Source organism: Carassius carassius, chromosome 46 (assembly GCF_963082965.1).
Source record: "Carassius carassius chromosome 46, fCarCar2.1, whole genome shotgun sequence".
Lineage (NCBI taxonomy): Eukaryota > Metazoa > Chordata > Actinopteri > Cypriniformes > Cyprinidae > Carassius > Carassius carassius.
Genome location: NC_081800.1, coordinates 15,714,124 through 15,734,667, shown reverse-complemented (window position 1 = coordinate 15,734,667; position 20,544 = coordinate 15,714,124). Strand labels below are relative to the sequence as shown.

The window sequence follows — 20,544 nt, the reverse complement described above, 5'->3', positions numbered from 1 at the left end:
AACTGAGAAAGTTTACAATTTTATGCACAAAATGAGCTCATTTCAATTTTGATTTCTGCTACAGGTCTCAAAATAGTTGGGACGGGGCATGTTTACCATGGTGTAGCATCTCCTTTTCTTTTCAAAACAGTTTGAAGACGTCTGGGCATTGAGGCTATGAGTTGCTGGAGTTTTGCTGTTGGAATTTGGTCCCATTCTTGCCTTATATAGATTTCCAGCTGCTGAAGAGTGCGTGGTCGTCTTTGACGTATTTTTCGTTTAATGATGCACCAAATGTTCTCTATAGGTGAAAGATCTAAACTGCAGGCTGGCCAGGTTAGCACCCGGACTCTTCTACGACGAAGCCATGCTGTTGTTATAGCTGCAGTATGTGGTTTTGCATTGTCCTGCTGAAATAAACAAGGCCTTCCCTGAAATAGACGTTGTTTGGAGGGAAGCATATGTTGCTCTAAAACCTTTATATACCTTTCAGCATTCACAGAGCCTTCCAAAACATGCAAGCTGCCCATACCGTATGCACTTATGCACCCCCATACCATCAGAGATGCTGGCTTTTGAACTGAACGCTGATAACATGCTGGAAGGTCTCCCTCCTCTTTAGCCCGGAGGACACGGCGTCCGTGATTTCCAACAAGAATGTCAAATTTGGACTAGTCTGACCAGAAAACACTATTCCACTTTGAAATAGTCCATTTTAAATGAGCCTTGGCCCACAGGACACGATGGCGCTTCTGGACCATGTTCACATATGGCTTCCTTTTTGCATGATAGAGCTTTAGTTGGCATCTGCTGATGGCACGGCGGATTGTGTTTACCGACAGTGGTTTCGGAAAGTATTCCTGGGCCCATTTACTAATGTCATTGACACGATCATGCCGATGAGTGATGCAGTGTCGTCTGAGAGCCCGAAGACCACGGGCATCCAATAAAGGTCTCCGGCCTTGTCCCTTACGCACAGAGATTTCTCCAGTTTCTCTGAATCTTTTGATGATGTTATGCACTGTAGATGATGAGATTTGCAAAGCCTTTGCAATTTGACGTTGAGGAACATTGTTTTTAAAGTTTTCCACAATTTTTTTACGCAGTCTTTCACAGATTGGAGAGCCTCTGCCCATCTTTACTTCTGAGAGACTCTGCTTCTCTAAGACAAAGCTTTTATAGCTAATCATGTTACAGACCTGATATCAATTAACTTAATTAATCACTAGATGTTCTCCCAGCTGAATATTTTCAAAACTGCTTGCTTTTTTAGCCATTTGTTGCCCCCGTGCCAACTTTTTTGAGACCTGTAGCAGGCATTAAATTTTAAATGAGCCAATTAAGTGGATAAAAGTGTAAAATTTCTCAGTTTAAACATTTGCTACGTTATCTATGTTCTATTGTGAATAAAATATTGGCTCATGTGATTTGAAATTCCTTTAGTTTTCATTTTATTAAAATTTAAAAAACGTCCCAACTTTTCCGGAATTCGGGTTGTACTAAACTAAATCTGAAATAATTATATAAATATGAAATATAAATATTTCTATATACATTATTGTTACTTGACCAACTAACCACCAACAATACAGAGGAGCTGACAATGTTTTTACTTAGATGAAACGTAAGGCTTTATAAATCCCAGTAACCACAGATATGTACTGAATCTCCTTGAGCCCTTCCCTAAACTTCAAATGACTGTGATTGCGATAGAAACAGAGATAGAGAAAAGTTGTAGAGGTGAGCTGTCTGAAATGGAATTTGTTTAGGTTTGGCACAGAGACCTGGATCACTTATCTTTTAAACTAACACACTGCATCTCTTTACAGAAAGACCTGCCTCACGTTAAGCTGTAATAAAATAAGCTCTTTGTGCTTTTTTTTTATACATCCTGGAATGAGATAAGCTCATATTTTTGATTGGGTTGTAATTTTTTTCTCTCACTCTATTCTTGTGACAGAAGACAAAATAAACAACTTAACTAGCACACAAGCCTCTCGCATGTTGGATGTCTGAGTGTTATTGTTGTGAAGTAGAAGCCTGGAGACAGCCAAAAGACGGACAGATTTGTACAGATACTGTTACAGCAGAAGGCAATCCCTTAGATCTTCCAACACCGGCAGAAGACATCATTTGTTTCTTTTCCATTGTCCTTTATGGAATGCTTTATAAATACAGACTGCAGCGCAGAGCAGGCTAGTCGTGCCAAAAAAAATCTGCAGGATTCTAATATTACCAAAAAGAACAAATGCTCAGGTCATGAGGTCCCCCAAATACTGTTGATTCAACATGGTTCTATTAAGGATCAATATCGACTTTGGCGGGTCCATAGAGCTGTTTAATTTCCTGTGCTGAATAGAAGTATAAGCCACAGATGCTAACACAGAAGCTAACTTAAATCTTAAGGGGAATGTCTTTTGGCCTCGCCAAGAGAGTGAACAATCAGTTTCCACAAGATTGAAAAGGTGGACAAGTCAACACATTCACTTCAAAATATATGAGGAACTTCCATTAACACTTCGAATGATCATAGTTGGATCAGTCGGTGTATGGGGAGGATCCATAATTCTGTCAAGACAAGGATTAACTTGCCTGAATTTGCTGCTTGGAAATGTCGTAGAAGTTTGTGAAGACACATCTACAGTTTATCCACACAATCTAATTTTATCATGTTCCCTCATGTTCTTTACTCAAAAAGTATAGACCATTCTCTGACTGTCAGAAAGCTAGGATTCTTTAAGTATGGACATACAGTTAAAGTTCTTTTGGATGCAAAGGAATATTTTCACAGAGACTTTAGGCTGACATGGAATGTGCAGCAGTCTGCTCAGTGCGATAAACTTTCCAATATTTCAGGGTGCTGTGTACACAGTTGATTCGGCTGACAGCGGTACCATGGCTTGTCTGAAAAGCCCTATACCCTGAAGAATTTTAGACCAAGACAGATCATGGCAAGCTGTTATTATCTCAGCATACCACTGGGGTGGATTTTTCTCTGATGAGTTTGTTTTGGGGCTGTTTAAACAGCAGAGCTGTGTGGAGCAAAGCTGCCAAATGCTCCATTAGAGACTGAGTAAAAAAAAAAGTCAAGCAAAATGTTTTGACGAGAGTCTGAAAGAAAGCTGAGAAAAAGAGACTTATGAGACTTTATAATAACTCCACTAAGCAAACACAAAGCTATTTTCATATTAATAAAAAAACACATTATGGAAACTGTGTCTAATATATATATATATAATATATGTTATTTACTTAACCTCATGTTGTTTCATATCTTCCTTTCAACCGTACAAACCAAAAGAAGACATTTTCAAGAACGTTTCTATTTTTCTCCACACCATGAACAGCCCCTAACTTCTAAATGTCTCAAAAGTATCTCTTCTGCAAGTGCATGCAAGAATCGGTAATTACAAAAGTCATTTACTTATGTAGCATGTCAAACTTCTGTTTAATTGTTAAATGGTGGTTTACCAAATGCAATTTCATTTTTTGGGGTTTACCAGAACAAAGTGCATGGGCGATTCAATTAAATCTGCAGTGCACATATTAGTTTATTGTTAGAGTTGTTTCTGAGGATTGATGAAAAAGCATTGCAGTATTTAGTTTTAATGATTAATAGTCTTAAAACATTATTTAGGTAAGAATAGAATATAACAATTCCAACATATACATATCAAACAGAATAATTTTTAGATTTGAACGGTGTTAAAATAATAAGCTTGTTTAACAATGCAACATTTTCCCACAATTCTTTGTGCTCACTGTGTATTCAGAGAAAATGTTTTTAAAAAATCTGTTTATTTTCAAGATAAAAACGTCAGAGACTATTTTTGTGGCAGCACGCCATAGAAAACACAAACACGGCCATAAAAATCTGCCTGGAGGCCACAATCAACAATTATGCAGCAGTGTTTGATTGTGAAAAACCTTATAACCTCATCTAGGCAGCATATCCATTTCATTACACAGCCTGAAGGTACGAAATGACACAAAATGTTTTTACTTGTCATTAACTGAAAAGTACATAGTCCAGACTTTACAAACTGGGTCTGTTCTAACACAGCCATGTGGTTTAGTGACATTTTATGAAGAAATTGCTTCTGTTTGTTGATTTTTGTACCTCAGGTCCAAAATTTACCAGACATTACAGTAACACACTGAAAAGTATGTAGCTAAAAATACCAAACCATTAGGACTATTTCTGTCTAAATGTAGAATTTTGTAAAAGAATTCCAAATTCAAATGTCAATGTTTAGAAAAACTATTTGAAATTTAAAAATGCTTACAATAACACGTATAAAACATGTTTCTCATGACTGTTGTCAACACTGCAAAGATGCAACAGCCATCCCCTAAAAATAACACCAGTTAACATTGAAAAATAAATAAAGCATGCAATTCAAACACATCAGAAATAGTTGGCAAAAAAAAACTAGACAGGTGCTCTACAGTGAAAACAGTGACTGAGGGCTTTCCCAAAGTTATTGTTGTTTCTCCAGGGGTGTATCATGACTGTCTGTGCATTCATCCATATATGGCTTGATGATTTTACCTATCCCATGCCTTTGTGGAAGGATCTCCTTTAACATATCGACAGATTTGTGTGCATACTTCATGTCATACACCCATTACTTCCCAATTCACCCACCATTTCTCGTATAACCTGACATATGAAAGACAGCCATGAAGGACACCAAATATGGCTGAACATGAATATTCACTTTCCTTAGTCTCATGGACATGGTATGTGTGCGATAGAACAAATTGTGATGATGGTATGTTCCCAAACACAGCTTTATTGGTCGGTACACAGATTTATGGGTTTGATTATATGGACGCATTCACACCACACCTCAGATTCTTACCTGCAATTATAGTTTATTTTGGTACCAAGTCATTACTCCTTTGGAACTCAGAACATAGAGATACAAAAAGCTAAATGATTATTTGGCAGGATATCAAGCAGCAGAAAGCTTCAAAGGCCATCATTTAACAGGTAACAGACCCGGCACCACTGTATATTTCATTACCGAGGCCTCATTATTCTGTTATTCCCTCCCTGTGGACAAGGTCTGATAACTAATACACTCCAAATTCATCACATTCTTACATTGCAGGCAATTAACCACTTTGTTATTACTCGGGGGGGCTGGAAATGCCCCCATTATAAGCCCACAGGTCATTAAACAGTGACATCAAAGATGTCTGAATCCAATTTACTCTCTGTCTTCACTCATACCAAGCACAACAGCATGTATGTGTCAGAATACACTTGTAACTTTGCAAAACTAACATGTAGGCCAGGTAATGAGGCTTTGTGTTGTTTAAATAACTCTTTCTGTTCCATGCCATCGTAGCAGGGTAAACTTCGTTTAGATATGTATATGTATATCAAGTGTGCATTCCTGGCTAGTGAAGACATGCGAGGGGAGAGAGAGCCACAAGTCTTATTATGAGATACTGAGGAATTATCCTGCCCTCCTCTTGCCATAAAAAAGTCAAAGAGTTGAAGAGAGTCTGATTGCAGCATCACACCTGCTTTGTGTGCAAATTATAATGTTGAGCTAGTTTGCACTGGTGCTCATTTCCCTTATTATCTGTGGTAGGTCAAATGGACAGCTGAGAAATACTTCAGATAAACACCTAGCGACGTACCGTAATGCTGCACTCACCAGGATGGTGAATAATTCCTGTGGGTTTTGGGATTCTGAAAGTTCAGTAGTAATTTTGAACACAAAAGAGATAAAACTGTGTTATTTTAAGATTATATCTCACACATATGTAATGAATACTATTAAAATTGTAGCTAATGAAAAAATGTGTGAGACGTTCATATGAAGTGCTATAGGAAAAGTTGTGTCTTTTGGTTTAGGGCAGGTTTTTTGATTTGAGTTATTTGTACCCCATTTAATGTCTGTACATGCTGTTCCTCTGTTCCTTGTACTCTGTGTCCTAATGTGAATGTCCCAATGGCCACTGTTCAAGTAAATATCAGGGCTGGATTCAAATATTTATATTCTTTGCAATTAATCACATTTGCAAAATAAGTCATTTTTAATATTAAACAGCATTGTTTTTTTTTTTGAGAACACAATGTTTTCATGGATTCTTCAATACTCAAGCCAAAACAGAGACAACTCACCATTCACTGGTCCCTCTTGTATAGGATTGTGTATCAATGGATTGGATTTGATTCAGATTCACAAACTCGCTATAGGAATCCACTGTTGATTCAGTTTAACTTGAATCTGATTCATTAGTCTATATTTCTGCTATAGAAAAAACACATCTCTGTTAATTAATATTTAGGGCTGTAATAGGTAGGGCAACATTTGATTTAAACAGGTAACTCATCTTTTTGAATAATTATTAAAAGAATCGTCTCAAGAGACTTCTTAGTCATTGAAATTAAACTACACTTGTCATGCAGTATGTTTTGATTCACTAAAAGGAACCGGCTCATAAGAGTCATTTGTTTTATGAATCGAACTCCAATGGTTGCAATGCACTGTAGGTTTTAAGATACTAAAATTAACCAGCTCTTAAGAGTTGTTAATTCATATTTACACTGGTTGCACTGTATTTTTTGCTACAATAAACGAACCTGCTCATAAGATCCATTTGTCTGTGAATCTAATTACACTGGTTGAATTACTTGTTTTTTGATTTACTAAAAAGAAGCGTATCATAAGAGTCATTTGTTCATGAATCAGACTACACTGGCCATGTTGATTTTGAATGAAGCCCTCATCACACCCTGCTAAATAAGTAAATGTAAATGAAAAACACAGAACGCAGTGACATCTACAGGACAATAAACACTGATATTGGGATTTTAAGAATTGAATAGGCCTATAACATATATTAGTAGCTGGACATATGGATCCTACAAAACCCACCTATTCCTGTAAAGATGATCTCCATCCCTATGAATGTCACCCAGGGTCCCAAGCCCGAGTGACGCTTACTGGCAGTGACAAATCTGGCAAAACATTGGGTTTTAGAGTTATTATGTCATTACTCTCTGATTGTACTGGACAAGATGAAAAGAATGTAAGTATGGGGAGGGAGAGTGACTAATCCTTCTTGAGGTGTCCTCTTTCAGGACCCTTTCTGTGAGGCTTTGTGAGGGGCTTATGCAGCCTGATGCCCCAGTTTTTTCAGGGGGCCACACTGCCCCTATCGGATGTCCCAGACACAGCGGAGTCAGCCTGTCCTATGAATGACAGAATCAATGGGCTGGGAAAGAGCTCTGCCAAGGGTCTTTAAATATCTCCCCACCTAACCTTCTCAGGAATCACATCGTGACAGCCTGCCTGTGCTGGGCCATAAAGATAAGGAGACAAGGAGGAGAAGGTAGCAAAGGAGACACAATTTGGATGCAATGAAGGTACAGCATTGAGAGTTTGACTCAAGTTCAACTGTCTTTTCACTCAGAAATTGCTAGTAAATTAAATAATTACAAAGAACATTGCAAATAATTTTGAGTTAAACACAAAATTAGAAGTAATAAGACTGAAATATTGTGTTCTTGTAAAACATAGGCCTACTTAATCTTTCTTTGATTTAAAACTAATAAATACATTTTACAGTATATATTATATATACTGTACAGACACATATGTGCAATTTGACTGTCCCTTATTGAAAATTCCTTCATATTAATGTCAAAATACACACAATGTGGAGATAAAACACACAACCAGACTGTCACAACATTCAGTGATGTGTAAAAATTCAATAAGACAATAACCCTTGTCAGCAAAATCACTGAAGCAGTTATAGTGAGAGTGGTTGGCACAGGGGTAGCTGGGAGTTACTTGAGAATGCCAACTCTATGGGTGGGCTGAGACAGGAGCTAATTTTCCAATGGAAACCCTGATATCTAAACAATACAGGAACAATAAACAAATACAGAGTTGGAATAGTAATATGTTGGCCTTGGTGGAGCCAGGAAATGTCAGTGCACTTATGCACGATAATTTAGCACAATATGATATTTTCCAAGGTTTATGCACATAAAAATGAATGGTCATTCTGTATTTATTTATTTATTTTATATGCAAATGCAAAAGAGTCCCTGTTTACCATTCTCATCATCTGAAACCTAATGACACCAAGTCTCAAATAACAAACAAGCCCTCCTTCGTGCTCTGGTAGAAAACCCCTACTGAGAGAACTAATCGATGCTCTGATCAGGCCTTCTGAATGTGCATTCTTCACATATCTATAACCGCTCTATTTATCATTCTGAATCTCATTCTGTTGAGCTGTTCTGAAGAATTAGACCGGCCTAATTCTCAAGAAACACATGTTTGAGTCTGTGCCAAGCTAATCAAAAATACTTGTAGCATCTCTGTCATGGGCTTTGGATGAGCTCGCTCTAAGCTTGTTTAAATAGCCAAAGTTTGCAAAGCAGCTGACGACTTCTGCTCAGGCGTATTTACAAAGTATGAGAGACAACTGTAAGTGGCAAATGCAGTCAGCTTTGCTTTCTGATGAGTGTGCTGACATATTTAACAGAGCATTTAAAACACATCATTTTGAGGTATTTTCTCGGCCTGGCTGTTACAAGGTGATTTTGACACACTATGAGGTATGATTTGTCACTAAATGCATTACATTTACAGATTTGGCAGAAGATTTTAATCTAAATAACTTAAAGTGCATTTAAGGTATACAGGTGCATCTCAATAAATTAGAATGTGGAAAAGTTCATTTATTTCAGTAATTCAACTCAAATTGTGAAACTTGTGTATTAAATAAATTCAATGCACACAGACTGAAGTAGTTTAAGTCTTTGGTTCTTTTAATTGTAATGATTTTGGCTCATATTTAACAAAAACCCACCAATTCACTATCGCAACAAATAAGAATATGGTGACATGGCAATCAGCTAATCAACTCAAAACACCTGTAAAGGTTTCCTGAGCCTTCAAAATAGTCTCTCAGTTTGGTTGACTAGGCTACACAATCATGGGGAAGACTGCTGATCTAACAGCTGTCCAGAAGACAATCATCGACAAACATTCATTGCAAAAAAAGCTGGCAGTTCACAGAGTGCTGTATCCAAGCATGTTGAAAGTTGAGTGGAAGGAAAAAGTGTGGAAGAAAAAGATGCACAACCAACCGAGAAAACCACAGCCTTATGAGGATTGTCAAGCAAAATCGATTCAAGAATTTGAGTGAACTTCACAAGGAATGGACTGAGGCTGGGGTCAAGGCATACAGACGTGTCAAGGAATTTGGCTTCAGTTGTCGTATTCCTCTTGTTAAGCCACTCCTGAGCCACAGACAACGTCAGAAGCGTCTTACCTAGGCTAAGGAGAAAGAAGAACTGGACTGTTGCCCAGTGGTCCAAAGTCCTATTTTCAGATGAGAACAAGTTTTGAATTTCATTTGGAAACCAAGGTCCTAGATTCTGGAGGAAGGGTGGAGAAGCTCATAGCCATTCAAGTTGCTTGAAGTCCAGTGTTAAGTTTCCACAGTCTGTGATGAAGTCACTGCACCCATTTATCAAGAAATTTTGGAGCACTTCGTGCTTCCTTCTGCTGACCAGCTTTTTGAAGATGCTGATTTCCTTTTTTCAGTAGGATTTGGCACCTGCCCACACTGCAAAAATCACCAAAAGTTGGTTAAATGACCATGGTGTTGGTGTGCTTGACTGGCCATCAAACTCACCAGACCTGAACCCAATAGAGAATCTATGGGCTATTGTCAAGAGGAAAATGAGAAAGAAGAGACAAAGAAATGCAGATGAGCTGAAGGCCACTGTCAAAGAAACCTGGGCTTCCTACCACCTCAGCAGTGCCACAAACTGATCACCTCCATTCCACACTGAATTGAGGCAGTAATTAAAGCAAAAGGAGCCCCTACCAAATATTGAGTATATGTACAGTAAATTAACATACTTTTCAGAAGGCCAACAATTCACTAAAATACATTTTTATTGGTCTTTTGAAGTATTCTAATTTGTTTACTTCAGTCTGTGTGCACTGAATTTATTTAATTCACAAGTTTCACAATTTGAGTTGAATTACTCAAATAAATGACCTTTTCCACAACATTATAATTTATTGAGATGCACCTGTAATTTTCTATTATGCGCATTTTTTATGTGAATCCTTTCATCCGTCATCTGATTACTGCAATATCAGAGGTTTATTATTAAAAAGAAAACACATGATAGAACAAGCCAATTGCAGAAAACAAAAGTCATCAAAAACACAGAAAAAATAGCAGCCATATGACATACCCTGAAAATGTGCAAAATATTTACCTTTAGCTTCTCCCATAGGCCGTACCTTAAAAAGTACACTGTTGACTGCATATTAGTACTTTAAGATACTGACATTTAAGCTTAACGTACTGATAAACACTTTTTAGGGGTAGGTAAGGTACAAATATGCACTTTTGAGGATGCTGCCTCTAGGGCCCTAAAGGGACAATTTTCAAACATTTTTTCTAACAGGGATTTTTTCTAACAGTAAAATTTTTCTAAACAATAATATAACACTTCTGATGTGGAATCATATGCATATTCATATGCAGAGCTGAGAAATTAACATATAGCTTAAATTTATAAGAAAAGCAATGAGAAACTATCCTGGCATTTACCTTTGTGCTGCCATCCAGCTCCTCACTGTTGGAAAGAGTGGTGTTGAATGCTTCAGTGTCCTGCGGAGCAAGCTCCTTCGGCCTCTTACGCATCTTCCCGCCTTCAGCCCACCCTAGAAGGATGCACTGGCTCCAGAGCACTGCTGTCACCACAGCTAGCAGCCAGCTACGCATCTTCAGCCCACCAGAAAGCAGACTCTTTCTAACTGCGGGAAGTTCTCAACTTTGAGAAATACAAAGGAACAGCGAGCCGTCCCCCACGCTTGACCTCACTTGAAGAAGAATACTGTAATAGGCAGGCAAAGTGATTAAGGGACTTGTCAAATCCACCTGATACCTCACCCTTGTCTTGATCAGTGTGAAGCAAGGGCTCTTTAGGCAAAAACAAAGCAAGGCTTACTCGACTATGAAATGTGTCAAGTGTGGAGTGGTCCTGAGAAATGACAGGTCGTCGCTGAGCTGACAGCAAATAAACCCATTAGTGAGATTTTTCACGCTTCCTGCCCCATGGATGGATAGCAGAGGGCAAGTGAAGAGGGTCCCAGTGTGGGAAGGGGGGCAGTGGATAGAAATAACTCAGATTCCCTCTCACTTTCTCTCTGGTTCTTTACCTCCGTCTCGCTCCTACTGAGATGTTGGGTCTCTGCAGTGATGCATCTGAGCCGATTCTCTGGTAAGCAATGCTGAGGTCTTGTCCCATCAGTCTTTACATGTGGTTCCTTTTTGCCGAAGTAGGAAAAAAATGTCCGGAGGGAATTGGTAGTTGGAAACACTCCAGTTTTTGTAGCTTTTGGCCTTCTCGGTCCCCCACGGCCAACTTCAACGCAGAGAAGCACTTGACAGGACGATCGCACCCAAATGCATCAGCCCAGTTATGCAGGGTGACAAAAACACATGCACACTCACCTCGAAGTGCAAGATCTGTGTGGACTTTGTGGTAGGTCTTGCTCACAGTTGTGTTTTCACCCTCTCCAGATCTTATGCTGTTGCTCCTGCACTCTCTCACTCTGCTTACAGGAGGGCTCGCAGCAGAGTTTATCACAGCCCCCTCTCTGTCTCTCGCTCTTTCTCTCTCTCTTTCTTTCTGATTCCCCTGGTTCTCTTTTCTTCATCAGTGAAACTGACAACCTCAGTGCGCTCAGCCCTGTTTTATCTCACTAATGAAATAACTCAAGTCTTGAGGGAGAGCTCTTCGGCAGGCAGACTCTAGGGAATGCGTCTTCATGTGTGTAGGTGTAAATCTGTGTGTGTGTGTGTGTGTAGTGTAGTGTCCTACTTTGCAGTAGCTCTCTACATGTGACATTTAGTCTCAGAAAATTCAAACAACTCAGAAAGTACTGATTCAAGGCAGTAGAAAGTGATATTTGACCAGCTGACTAGATAGCTGAATGTTTATATTAATTGACACGGAGTAACCTGATAACATGAACTACATCCATCTGCATGTACACATACTAAGAGGACTGTGTCAACATATTCCACAGTACAAACAATATTTTTTTTTCTCATTATATGCAATAATTTGCAAAACATGGCATTTAGGGTGAGTGTAATTATAGTGATCCTGACAGCATATCTACAATATAACCAAAATCTGTTCATGTTGTGATCAATTATTGTTCTTAATGTAAAATGCATGATCTAATGTATTAATGTAAGTGACGAATTACATTATGCAGATTTGTGTAACTTTGTTACGTGAACAGCTCTGTCTCCTTGCAGAGCAACAATATTGGGAAAGAACATGGCTTGGCGCTCTTCCTCCCTCTGGTGGCTGGAAATAAAGATGCAGTAACAAATTCATTTCTGCACAAAAATTGGTCAGTCTAGTGTTTTATGTATATTAATTTAATATGCACATTTAGTGTATATTTAGTGTGACTGCATCATATAATAATTGCTGTTAATAATGTTCATCGTCTGGCTGACTACGTCTTGTATTAATTTTTCTGAAAAATCCTGTCATACGCGCACAAACTGGCAGTCACCACTTATAAGCTTCCACTAAATATTGTAGAAACGTAATTTTCTGTAAAGTTGCTTGGTAACGATTTGTATTGTAAAAAGCGCTATACAAATAAACTTGAATTTAATTTAAATGAATCTATTTTCTGTAACTGTTCATGGGGCCCAATTGAGAATAATAATAAAATAAAGCTAACGTGAGTCTGAGATATCTAAATAAGTAAGGCTCTCAACACAGATGATAACAGAAAAAAACTGACACGAAAGCATAGACTGTATAAGCACGAAAGGTAAACAGAGAATTGTCTCAGTGTGTATTTCATAAGCTGGTACAGCAGATGGCGATATGTGCGGTATCCGCGTTATCCCTCACCTCAGGTTACAAGAGAAGAAGACACGCGATCTCGACAACGACATAGCAATGTTTCTTTGCTCACCGCCTTCCTGTTGTACGTCCTCGTGAATTCTTGCGGTCATCGGACTGTCCTGTATGTGTTTGCGTGTTATCTGAGTCCAGAGAGGGAGGACGTCTCGTTCAGGGCCATAAACCGCTCCAGAGAGCAGCGTTTGATCTCGAGTGGCGACGTGTACAGGAACTGCGTGATGAGCTGCACATAAACAGACCGCTCAAGCTGCTTTAAATACAGCAGGTCACCGGGGGCTGTTCATTCATCTGATATTTTACTTTAGGAAAGGATCGTTCAAGCGCACAGGTAGGTAGCTGGTTATTTATTTCCGTTCACAGGCTGCATCTTTATTCGTTCAGACAATTGTGGTCAAACATTATGCTGATTCATATTCAGTACTGAGCAATACTAAGCGCCAACTTTTAAATTAATTAACTTAAGTATAATTCTGTCGGTTCATAACGTCCTAAAGTAGTCTGTTTGACCAAGCTAAAATAAATAAGATGTGCGTGTATTTGTGCATGTGTATATATATATATATATATATATATATATATATATATATATAACCTTACGAAAATTAACCATGGTTTTGCTACACTAACCATAGTTTAACCATAGTATTTGTTTTAACTGTGGTTATGCAAATGGTAATCAGCTCACCAAAAAACATGGTTACTACTGTAAAACCATGGTCAATTTTTGCAAGAGTATATGTTTTAATGTGATTTTATTTTTCCTACGTCTGTTTAAGCAGTAAAACCATGTTTAACCAGAGAAGATCTCAGCCTGGATGCCTGTGCGCCTCAGCTTTGGCAGTATTTGCGATTTTGGCTTTGAATGTTCAGGCCAGGCCAGCAAATATATCAGCGTTAAAAGACAAACACCCCAACAGCAAAGAGGACAATGAGATCCTTCCACCTGACCATCTGAACGGTCTGAAGATGGAAATGGACGGTCACCTCAATAAAGACTTTCATCAGGAGGTGTTTCTGGGGAAGGAGATGGAGGAATTTGAGGAGGACTCGGAGCCCAGGAGGAACAGGAAGAAACTTATTGAAATCTTCACCAAGTATGTACACAGCTGTGAAAACAATGTGGTTTTCCCATGATGTGCTTTGGGTATATTTCTAAAGGCATTTCTCCCAGTGAAAAGTGAGCAATTATTGCAAGTTGTGATGAAATTGAAGTAGATGACGGATCTTTTCTTCTGTAATGTGCCATACATCTGAGTGAAACCGAATGTAAGGTGTTGATTGGATAGAGGTAGCTCTTAATGCAAGCTTGCAGTTAAAAGAACAGGGTTAAAGATGAACGAATGATTGAAGTCCTGCATACATCACCAGAGAGAAGTCTGGTATCTTCATTGGAACATTGAGTCATGATATTTTGATTTAAATTACAAACTAAACAAAAAATAATGAAACATATGTATGGATGAATTTGTTCACAATAAGGTGCTTTTAAAAGTGAATTTCCATTTCATGGTGACCCTTGAATTCCATTTCATGGTGACCACTTCCATTTCAAGTGTTGATGCCAAAAATATCTTATCGCCTTATGTCCCCTAATTGTGCCTGTTGCTGCATCATCAAACCTTTACTCTCTGTTTCTAGGGTGGATATTAATAAAGACAGGAGTGTCAGTGCTAAAGAAATGCAGCGTTGGATAATGGAGAAGACGGAAGAACATTTTCAGGAGGCTGTTAAAGAAAATAAGCTCAGTTTTCTTGCTGTGGACCCTGATGGGGATGGTAAGTGGATGTTGTTGTTTAGACCAATGACATAATGAAATGATTTGTCAAGTACAGATATGTTGAATCAGATTTCTGGTAGGGTTGTGACGGTGAGGAAATTTCCTGCAGGTTAGTCAACGTGTGACACCAGTAATACCGGTATCACCGTGGGTACGGAGGCGTTACCTCTCTTCTGCGCTTTTAAATAGCTTTTAAAAGCGGCGTGTGCATTTTACTTTCACTTTCAAATAGCAGCAATTCGGCATAAAGCAATTGTTCGTTTTTAGTTCGTTTGAATTTTCCCTCTTTTCCTCACTTTCCTTTGCTTTTAAATAGCTTAAAAGCACTACGCACATTTTACTAAACTTTTAAATTAGAGCCGGTTTGGTGTAAATTGCTGCTTGGATGCAACAACAAAATACAACGTCTAATTCACTTTAGCCTATATATAAAACATTAGAACTTTTATTAACAAAACAAATAAACATACACCATGCTATAAGGCAGGCTATGCCTAATTTAAAATAACAGATAAATTGCACAAAGTTTAAATAGGTATACAAATAGGCAAAGTAAACTTGTATAATATATAACCAAATAAATAAGAAATGTTGAAATGACACAAAGTTTAAAGAAAGTAAAAAATCAGCAAACAATGTGGAACCAATTAAAAAAGAAACGAGTGTTTAAAAAAAAAAACCGTCCAAAATCACCTAAATAAATAAACTATGATTTATGCATTTTACACGCTGCATTTAGCAGCCGCATTCAGTTCTTAATTGTAGTGTCTATTCTTTTACTCAACTATGATGATTTTTATTATTATAAAAAATCTAAACAACGGTGGGGGTCGTTGCAGCGGTGGGCATGTGACGTAACCATGATGTAAACATGATTTGAAGTTGTAAAGTTTTACTAGAGCAAAATAATATGTATCCTGTTATTGACATCTGGCATGATGATTTCATAACACTTAACAATGACCAATCTGCTCAAATTGTTCTCTCGCAGGACATGTTACTTGGGATGAATACCGTGTGAAGTTTTTGGCCAGCAAAGGTTTTAATGAAAAAGAAGTAGCTGTTAAGATAAAAAACCATGAAGAACTGAAAGTGGATGAAGAAAGTAAGTTGCAATTTAGAAGATGCATGTGCCTGATATGGTCTAGTACTCGTAACAAAGCCATTCAAAGTGATATGAATAAAATATGGCCTCATTACAGCTCAGGAGGTTTTGGAGAGCTTGAAGGATCGCTGGTTCCAGGCAGATAACCCTCCAGCTGACCAGCTGCTGAATGAAGAGGAGTTCCTCTCGTTCCTGCATCCAGAGCACAGCAGAGGCATGCTGAGATACATGGTCAAGGAGATCGTCCGAGATCTTGGTAAGCAAATATATCTAAAATTCATAGCCAAGAAATGGCAACACATTTCTTGTGATGCTTATTGGCAGAGGTGGAAAGTAACGAATTACATTTACTCGCGTTACTGTAATTGAGTAGCTTTTTTGTGTACTAATACTTTTTAAAGTAATTTTTTAAATCTGTAATTTTACTTTTACTTAAGTATATTTTGTTTAAAGTATTGTACTCCGTTACATTTGAAAACACATTAATTACTGAGTAAAAAAAAAAAAAATCGCTCCCTGGAAACTACGTCAGTAAATAATTGGCAGGAGGGCAAACTGGCGCTAAAGTCACAAGAAAGATGCAGACGGACAAAACAGGCGTTAGTGGTGCAGACACCGCTGAAAACGAAACCCCGTCATATTCTGAAGTTGAACTCGAAGGAAATGAAGTGAACCCCTGGCCATATGTATGCTCTATTATGCAGTGTAAGCTGTACTTGTCTAGGAAGACCAAACTAGCAGCTTATAAAATCTCGACAAGACATCAACCCTTCGCAAGAATGTAGAGGTAAGCTAAATAATTGCATCGTTGCATTGGTGGTTAAAATAAAGCTTTGACATGTTAGCAAGAGGTTTTGCACAAATTAGCCAAAAAGACAGTGGTGAGGAGTGTGCTATATATATCGTCTGTGATAATATCATAATTTTTGTTTTAATGATATGCGCGCGCATTTATAGTGCGTTCTTTCACTGTGTGATTCAGTCTCCTAAAATGCATTTAGAATGATCACAAAATTGAAGATATAGGGGCAGAAAATTCACATATTTATATAACTTCATATATTAAATCAAAATCACACAAAGAAGGCCGTCTTTTCCTCCAAAAATCATCATGAATATATACATACATACATACATACATACATATATATAACAGTTCAGTAAACAAGTTAATTAAGAGACTTGCGTTTTAGACACCATATTGCCTTTTTTAGCTCTATTTCTACAACAGAAAATAATTCCAAACACAGCCACCAAAGCACAGTTTTGCGTCTCTGAGCAACGTGACAGTGTTTCGTTCCTGAATGAATCAACCGTTTAAATGATTCGGTTCAATCGCAATGACTCACTTATTAACAGTGACTTGCTGACACATACTGGCCATTTTAATTTCACATTTAAAGTATCTTTTGATTTTTTTTTTTTAATAATTAATTTCTTATCATTTCAAATGAGTATTCAACATTTTATGTCTTGTATATCAAAACATTATTCATGCATTTGTAACTGCAGGTTAAATGCATTCTTGTCCTGCACTAAACAGTGTAATACATCTAAATGCCACTTCCAATGAATATTCTGCATTTCCTCTGCATTAAAAGATGAGTTTGTTGATACTGATTTGCCTGGTAACAGCCCAAATGTTTTATTATTCTAAATAACTGATTCCTTTAATTAAAAACAACTAGTTTGAGATTAATAGACCTATCCCAGGGGTGTCAAACTCAGTTCCTGGATGGCCATAGACCTGCAGAGTTTAGTTCTAACCCTGCTCCAGCACACATATCATGTAGTTTTCAAATAAACCTAAATGATTAGATTAGCTGGATCAGGTGTGTTTAATTAGGGTTAAATCTAAACTGTGCAGGACTGTGGCCCTCCAGGAACTGAGTTTGACACCCTTGGCCTGTCCCATTTTGACTCCCTCCCACTGTTAAAATGTAACTAAGTAATTTTTACTCTGAGTAAATTTTAAATGAGCTACTTTTTACTTTTACTTGAGTAGATTTTTAGACTGGTACTTTTACTTGTACTTAAGTAAAATTTCATTAATGTAATGGTACTTTTACTTGAGTAGAATATTTTTGTACTCTTTCCACCTCTGCTTATTGGTAATCAACCTTATATGTTTTCTATACAGATCAAGATGGAAATGGAAAGTTGACTCTTGCTGAATTTATCTCCCTCCCCATGGGAACTGTGGAGAATCAGCAGGCACAAGACATCGATGACGATTGGGTTCGTGAAAGGAAGAAGGAGTTTGAAGAAGTCATTGACTCGAACCATGATATGATTGTAACCATGGAGGAGCTGGAGGTTGGTCCGCCTTCATAAGTGCTGTTAAAGGATAAGAATACTTTCATATCACCTAATTTGAATGTATATCTTTGCCTTGCTGCTATTCCTTCTGTCAAACAGGAATACATGGATCCTATGAATGAGTACAATGCCCTGAATGAAGCCAAGCAGATGATTGCTGTGGCAGATGAGAACCAAAACCACAACCTGGAACTAGAGGAGATCCTTAAATACAGCGAGTACTTCACTGGCAGCAAACTCATGGACTATGCCCGTAACGTGCATGAGGAGTTCTAAGACGGTCTCCTCAAGTCTTTATGAATAAGAAGAGCATGTATATATCCCTAAAGTGTCACAAGGATGATCATTGCTTGCTTCCCAGACTGCGATCAACAAGTGCATTCGGACATGTTTGTAAATGTACAACTTCATGCCACAAAACCCTCTCTAATGTTGCAATGTTCAGCTATGACACATTATTAGGACTTTGCCTTCATAATGTCATAAACGTGATTTCCATTTCAGTCCCATAAAGTTCCATATAAATAATTTTAGACAGTGCTACTTTCATCAAGTTTTTGAGTGTTGGTAATTGAGAAATGTCTGTATATGAGGAATTTGTGAGGGGAAAGACTCTTTTCCACACGAAGTTGAAATCTATATATATATGTAAATAATGCAGTTGTTTGAAGTGCCATAATATATAAATGCATTCACATTTTGGGTGGGTTGCTATTGACAGGCTTTGAGCTTCCTGAAAAGTGTAATTGCCAAAGATGACGAGCCAGCAAAATGATTTAGGGTTGTAGTTTTGTGAAAACTATCATACAGGCCTATATCTAGCACTTTTATTTGAGATCTCATCATTAAATGCTAAAATGCATTGGAAATAGTCTATTTAAGATATCATAATTGAGTTCTAATTAATCCGACCAGATGTGACCTATTTGCACACTGAACTGTTTATAAGAAAGTAGTCATAATTGTATATAGCCTGCATATTTTTATTACTTTTAAGAATTCAGTTCACCCTGTTACCTCAGCAGTCTCCTTCAGTCAGATGTTAGTATAATAGAGCATATTATTCCTGACATTTGTATTGATATTGATGTTTCTCCATTGACATCTCTATTGTAAGAAGTCATTCAAAATGATTCAATTTAAACATAAGATAAATGCTTTGAGAGGATTTATATTATTAGGAACTATAAGTCACCCTTTTTAAAATGCTATTAAAAATGGAAGGAACGATATTTATTTTCTGGATTTGAGTAATTGGATTTAAATACAGATTTGCCTTAAAAAGATTAAGCTAATGTGTCTATTGATTGTGTGTGTGTAGATATTTGAGCTCTAGTTTTGGTGGTAATCATTTTTGAGCATGCTTTGGTAATCATTTAAGATATACAATTTACGTTTTTCTGTACGAATTGTAACTCTGGCCTTTTGGAAATTTTTTTGTTCTTGATTTTTAATGTGTGTTTACTGTATGTTAGAATATGACCTGCTAATTTGTTCACAATTATCTTTGTTCATTGACTGATCATGTATTACATTCATCCTGTGGAAATTAAAGTAAATGCTTAAAGTAAAAAAAAAAAAAAACTGTGTGAGTGCTGAATGTAATGCCATTTTTAAATGTGTTATACATTGTATTTAAATAATTTACATTATAATACTGTTATTTTACATGTATTCATAATGACTGCATGAAATCTACATTGCCTTTCAATTTGCTTTTGAAAAATATGCTGTGAAGACTGGTTACATTTGATCTTTCCTAACATTTGAAACATCATCCAGATTGTAAAGTTAACAATCAGGTGGATTTTTCCTGATTTCCAGGTGGAATTTAAAATTAATATTTATATCTAGCATGGATACAATAAATTTATAAAAAGTGACAGTAAAAAAAACAAAAAAAACATTTATAATGGTGCAAAAGATTTCTATTCCAAATAAGTGGTGTTTTGAATTTCCTGTTCATCAAAGAATCCTGAAAAATATTACAAAATATTAAGCAGCGAAAACTTTCAAATTTCAAAACTGATGATAAAAATAAGAGCCATTAATAATAATAATAATTGACTACCAATAATAACTGAGCCCCATATCAAAATATTGATTTATGAATATCAGAATAATCTCCATCACTCATTATATGATGAGTACTTAATTTGACAATGACTATCTATTTTCTTCGTTTTTTGTCTGATCCAGTTCCTTTCTGGGAACATACAAAGCAGATCACATGCTATTCAACAAATAATACTGTATATTTTTGCATTTCACTAACTTAACACTTGGCATTTCTGTGAATATTTCTGTTAAGCAGAGGCTTCAGCCTACACCTTTTCGGTTATTATGTATAACTTCATTTATTTTTGTATGATTGATTGTCTGTGAGGACCGAATTAA

General features: G+C 37.2%; 2 protein-coding genes across 7 annotated transcripts in view; one reads left to right on the top strand and one right to left on the bottom strand.

Moving 5' to 3' along the window:
• LOC132129569 (adipolin-like) overlaps window positions 1-11,357 on the bottom strand; it is a 27,244-nt gene extending 15,887 nt beyond the window's left edge. For all 3 annotated transcript variants that reach the window (XM_059541194.1, XM_059541195.1, XM_059541196.1), the window contains exon 1: window positions 10,597-11,357. In XM_059541194.1, coding sequence (XP_059397177.1) covers window positions 10,597-10,770 — 174 coding nt within the window. In that variant the 5' untranslated portion in view covers window positions 10,771-11,357. The remainder of the gene's footprint in view (window positions 1-10,596) is intronic.
• A 1,576-nt stretch (window positions 11,358-12,933) lies between these two features.
• LOC132128935 (45 kDa calcium-binding protein) lies at window positions 12,934-19,731 on the top strand. 4 transcript variants are annotated; one of them, XM_059540344.1, is made up of 7 exons: window positions 12,934-13,211; window positions 13,726-14,040; window positions 14,585-14,721; window positions 15,715-15,828; window positions 15,926-16,084; window positions 17,969-18,144; window positions 18,247-19,731. In XM_059540344.1, the coding sequence occupies exons 2-7, from the start codon at window positions 13,733-13,735 to the stop codon at window positions 18,421-18,423; spliced, it is 1,071 nt and encodes a 356-aa protein (XP_059396327.1). In that variant the 5' UTR covers window positions 12,934-13,211; window positions 13,726-13,732; the 3' UTR covers window positions 18,424-19,731. The 4 variants fall into 4 exon arrangements, with proteins under 4 accessions (XP_059396327.1, XP_059396328.1, XP_059396326.1 ...); XM_059540345.1 differs by having other exon boundaries at window positions 13,723-14,040; XM_059540343.1 differs by having other exon boundaries at window positions 12,935-13,274.
• Window positions 19,732-20,544: the final 813 nt, after the last annotated feature.

Bases quoted from the DNA above. Each gene is read 5' to 3' on its own strand.
- LOC132128935 (XM_059540344.1), top strand. From the start codon at position 13,733: ATGTTTAACCAGAGAAGATCTCAGCCTGGATGCCTGTGCGCCTCAGCT. The intron at 15,829-15,925 runs GTAAGTTGCAAT...GCCTCATTACAG, and splicing joins ACTGAAAGTGGATGAAGAAA to CTCAGGAGGTTTTGGAGAGC. The intron at 16,085-17,968 runs GTAAGCAAATAT...TTTTCTATACAG, and splicing joins GGAGATCGTCCGAGATCTTG to ATCAAGATGGAAATGGAAAG.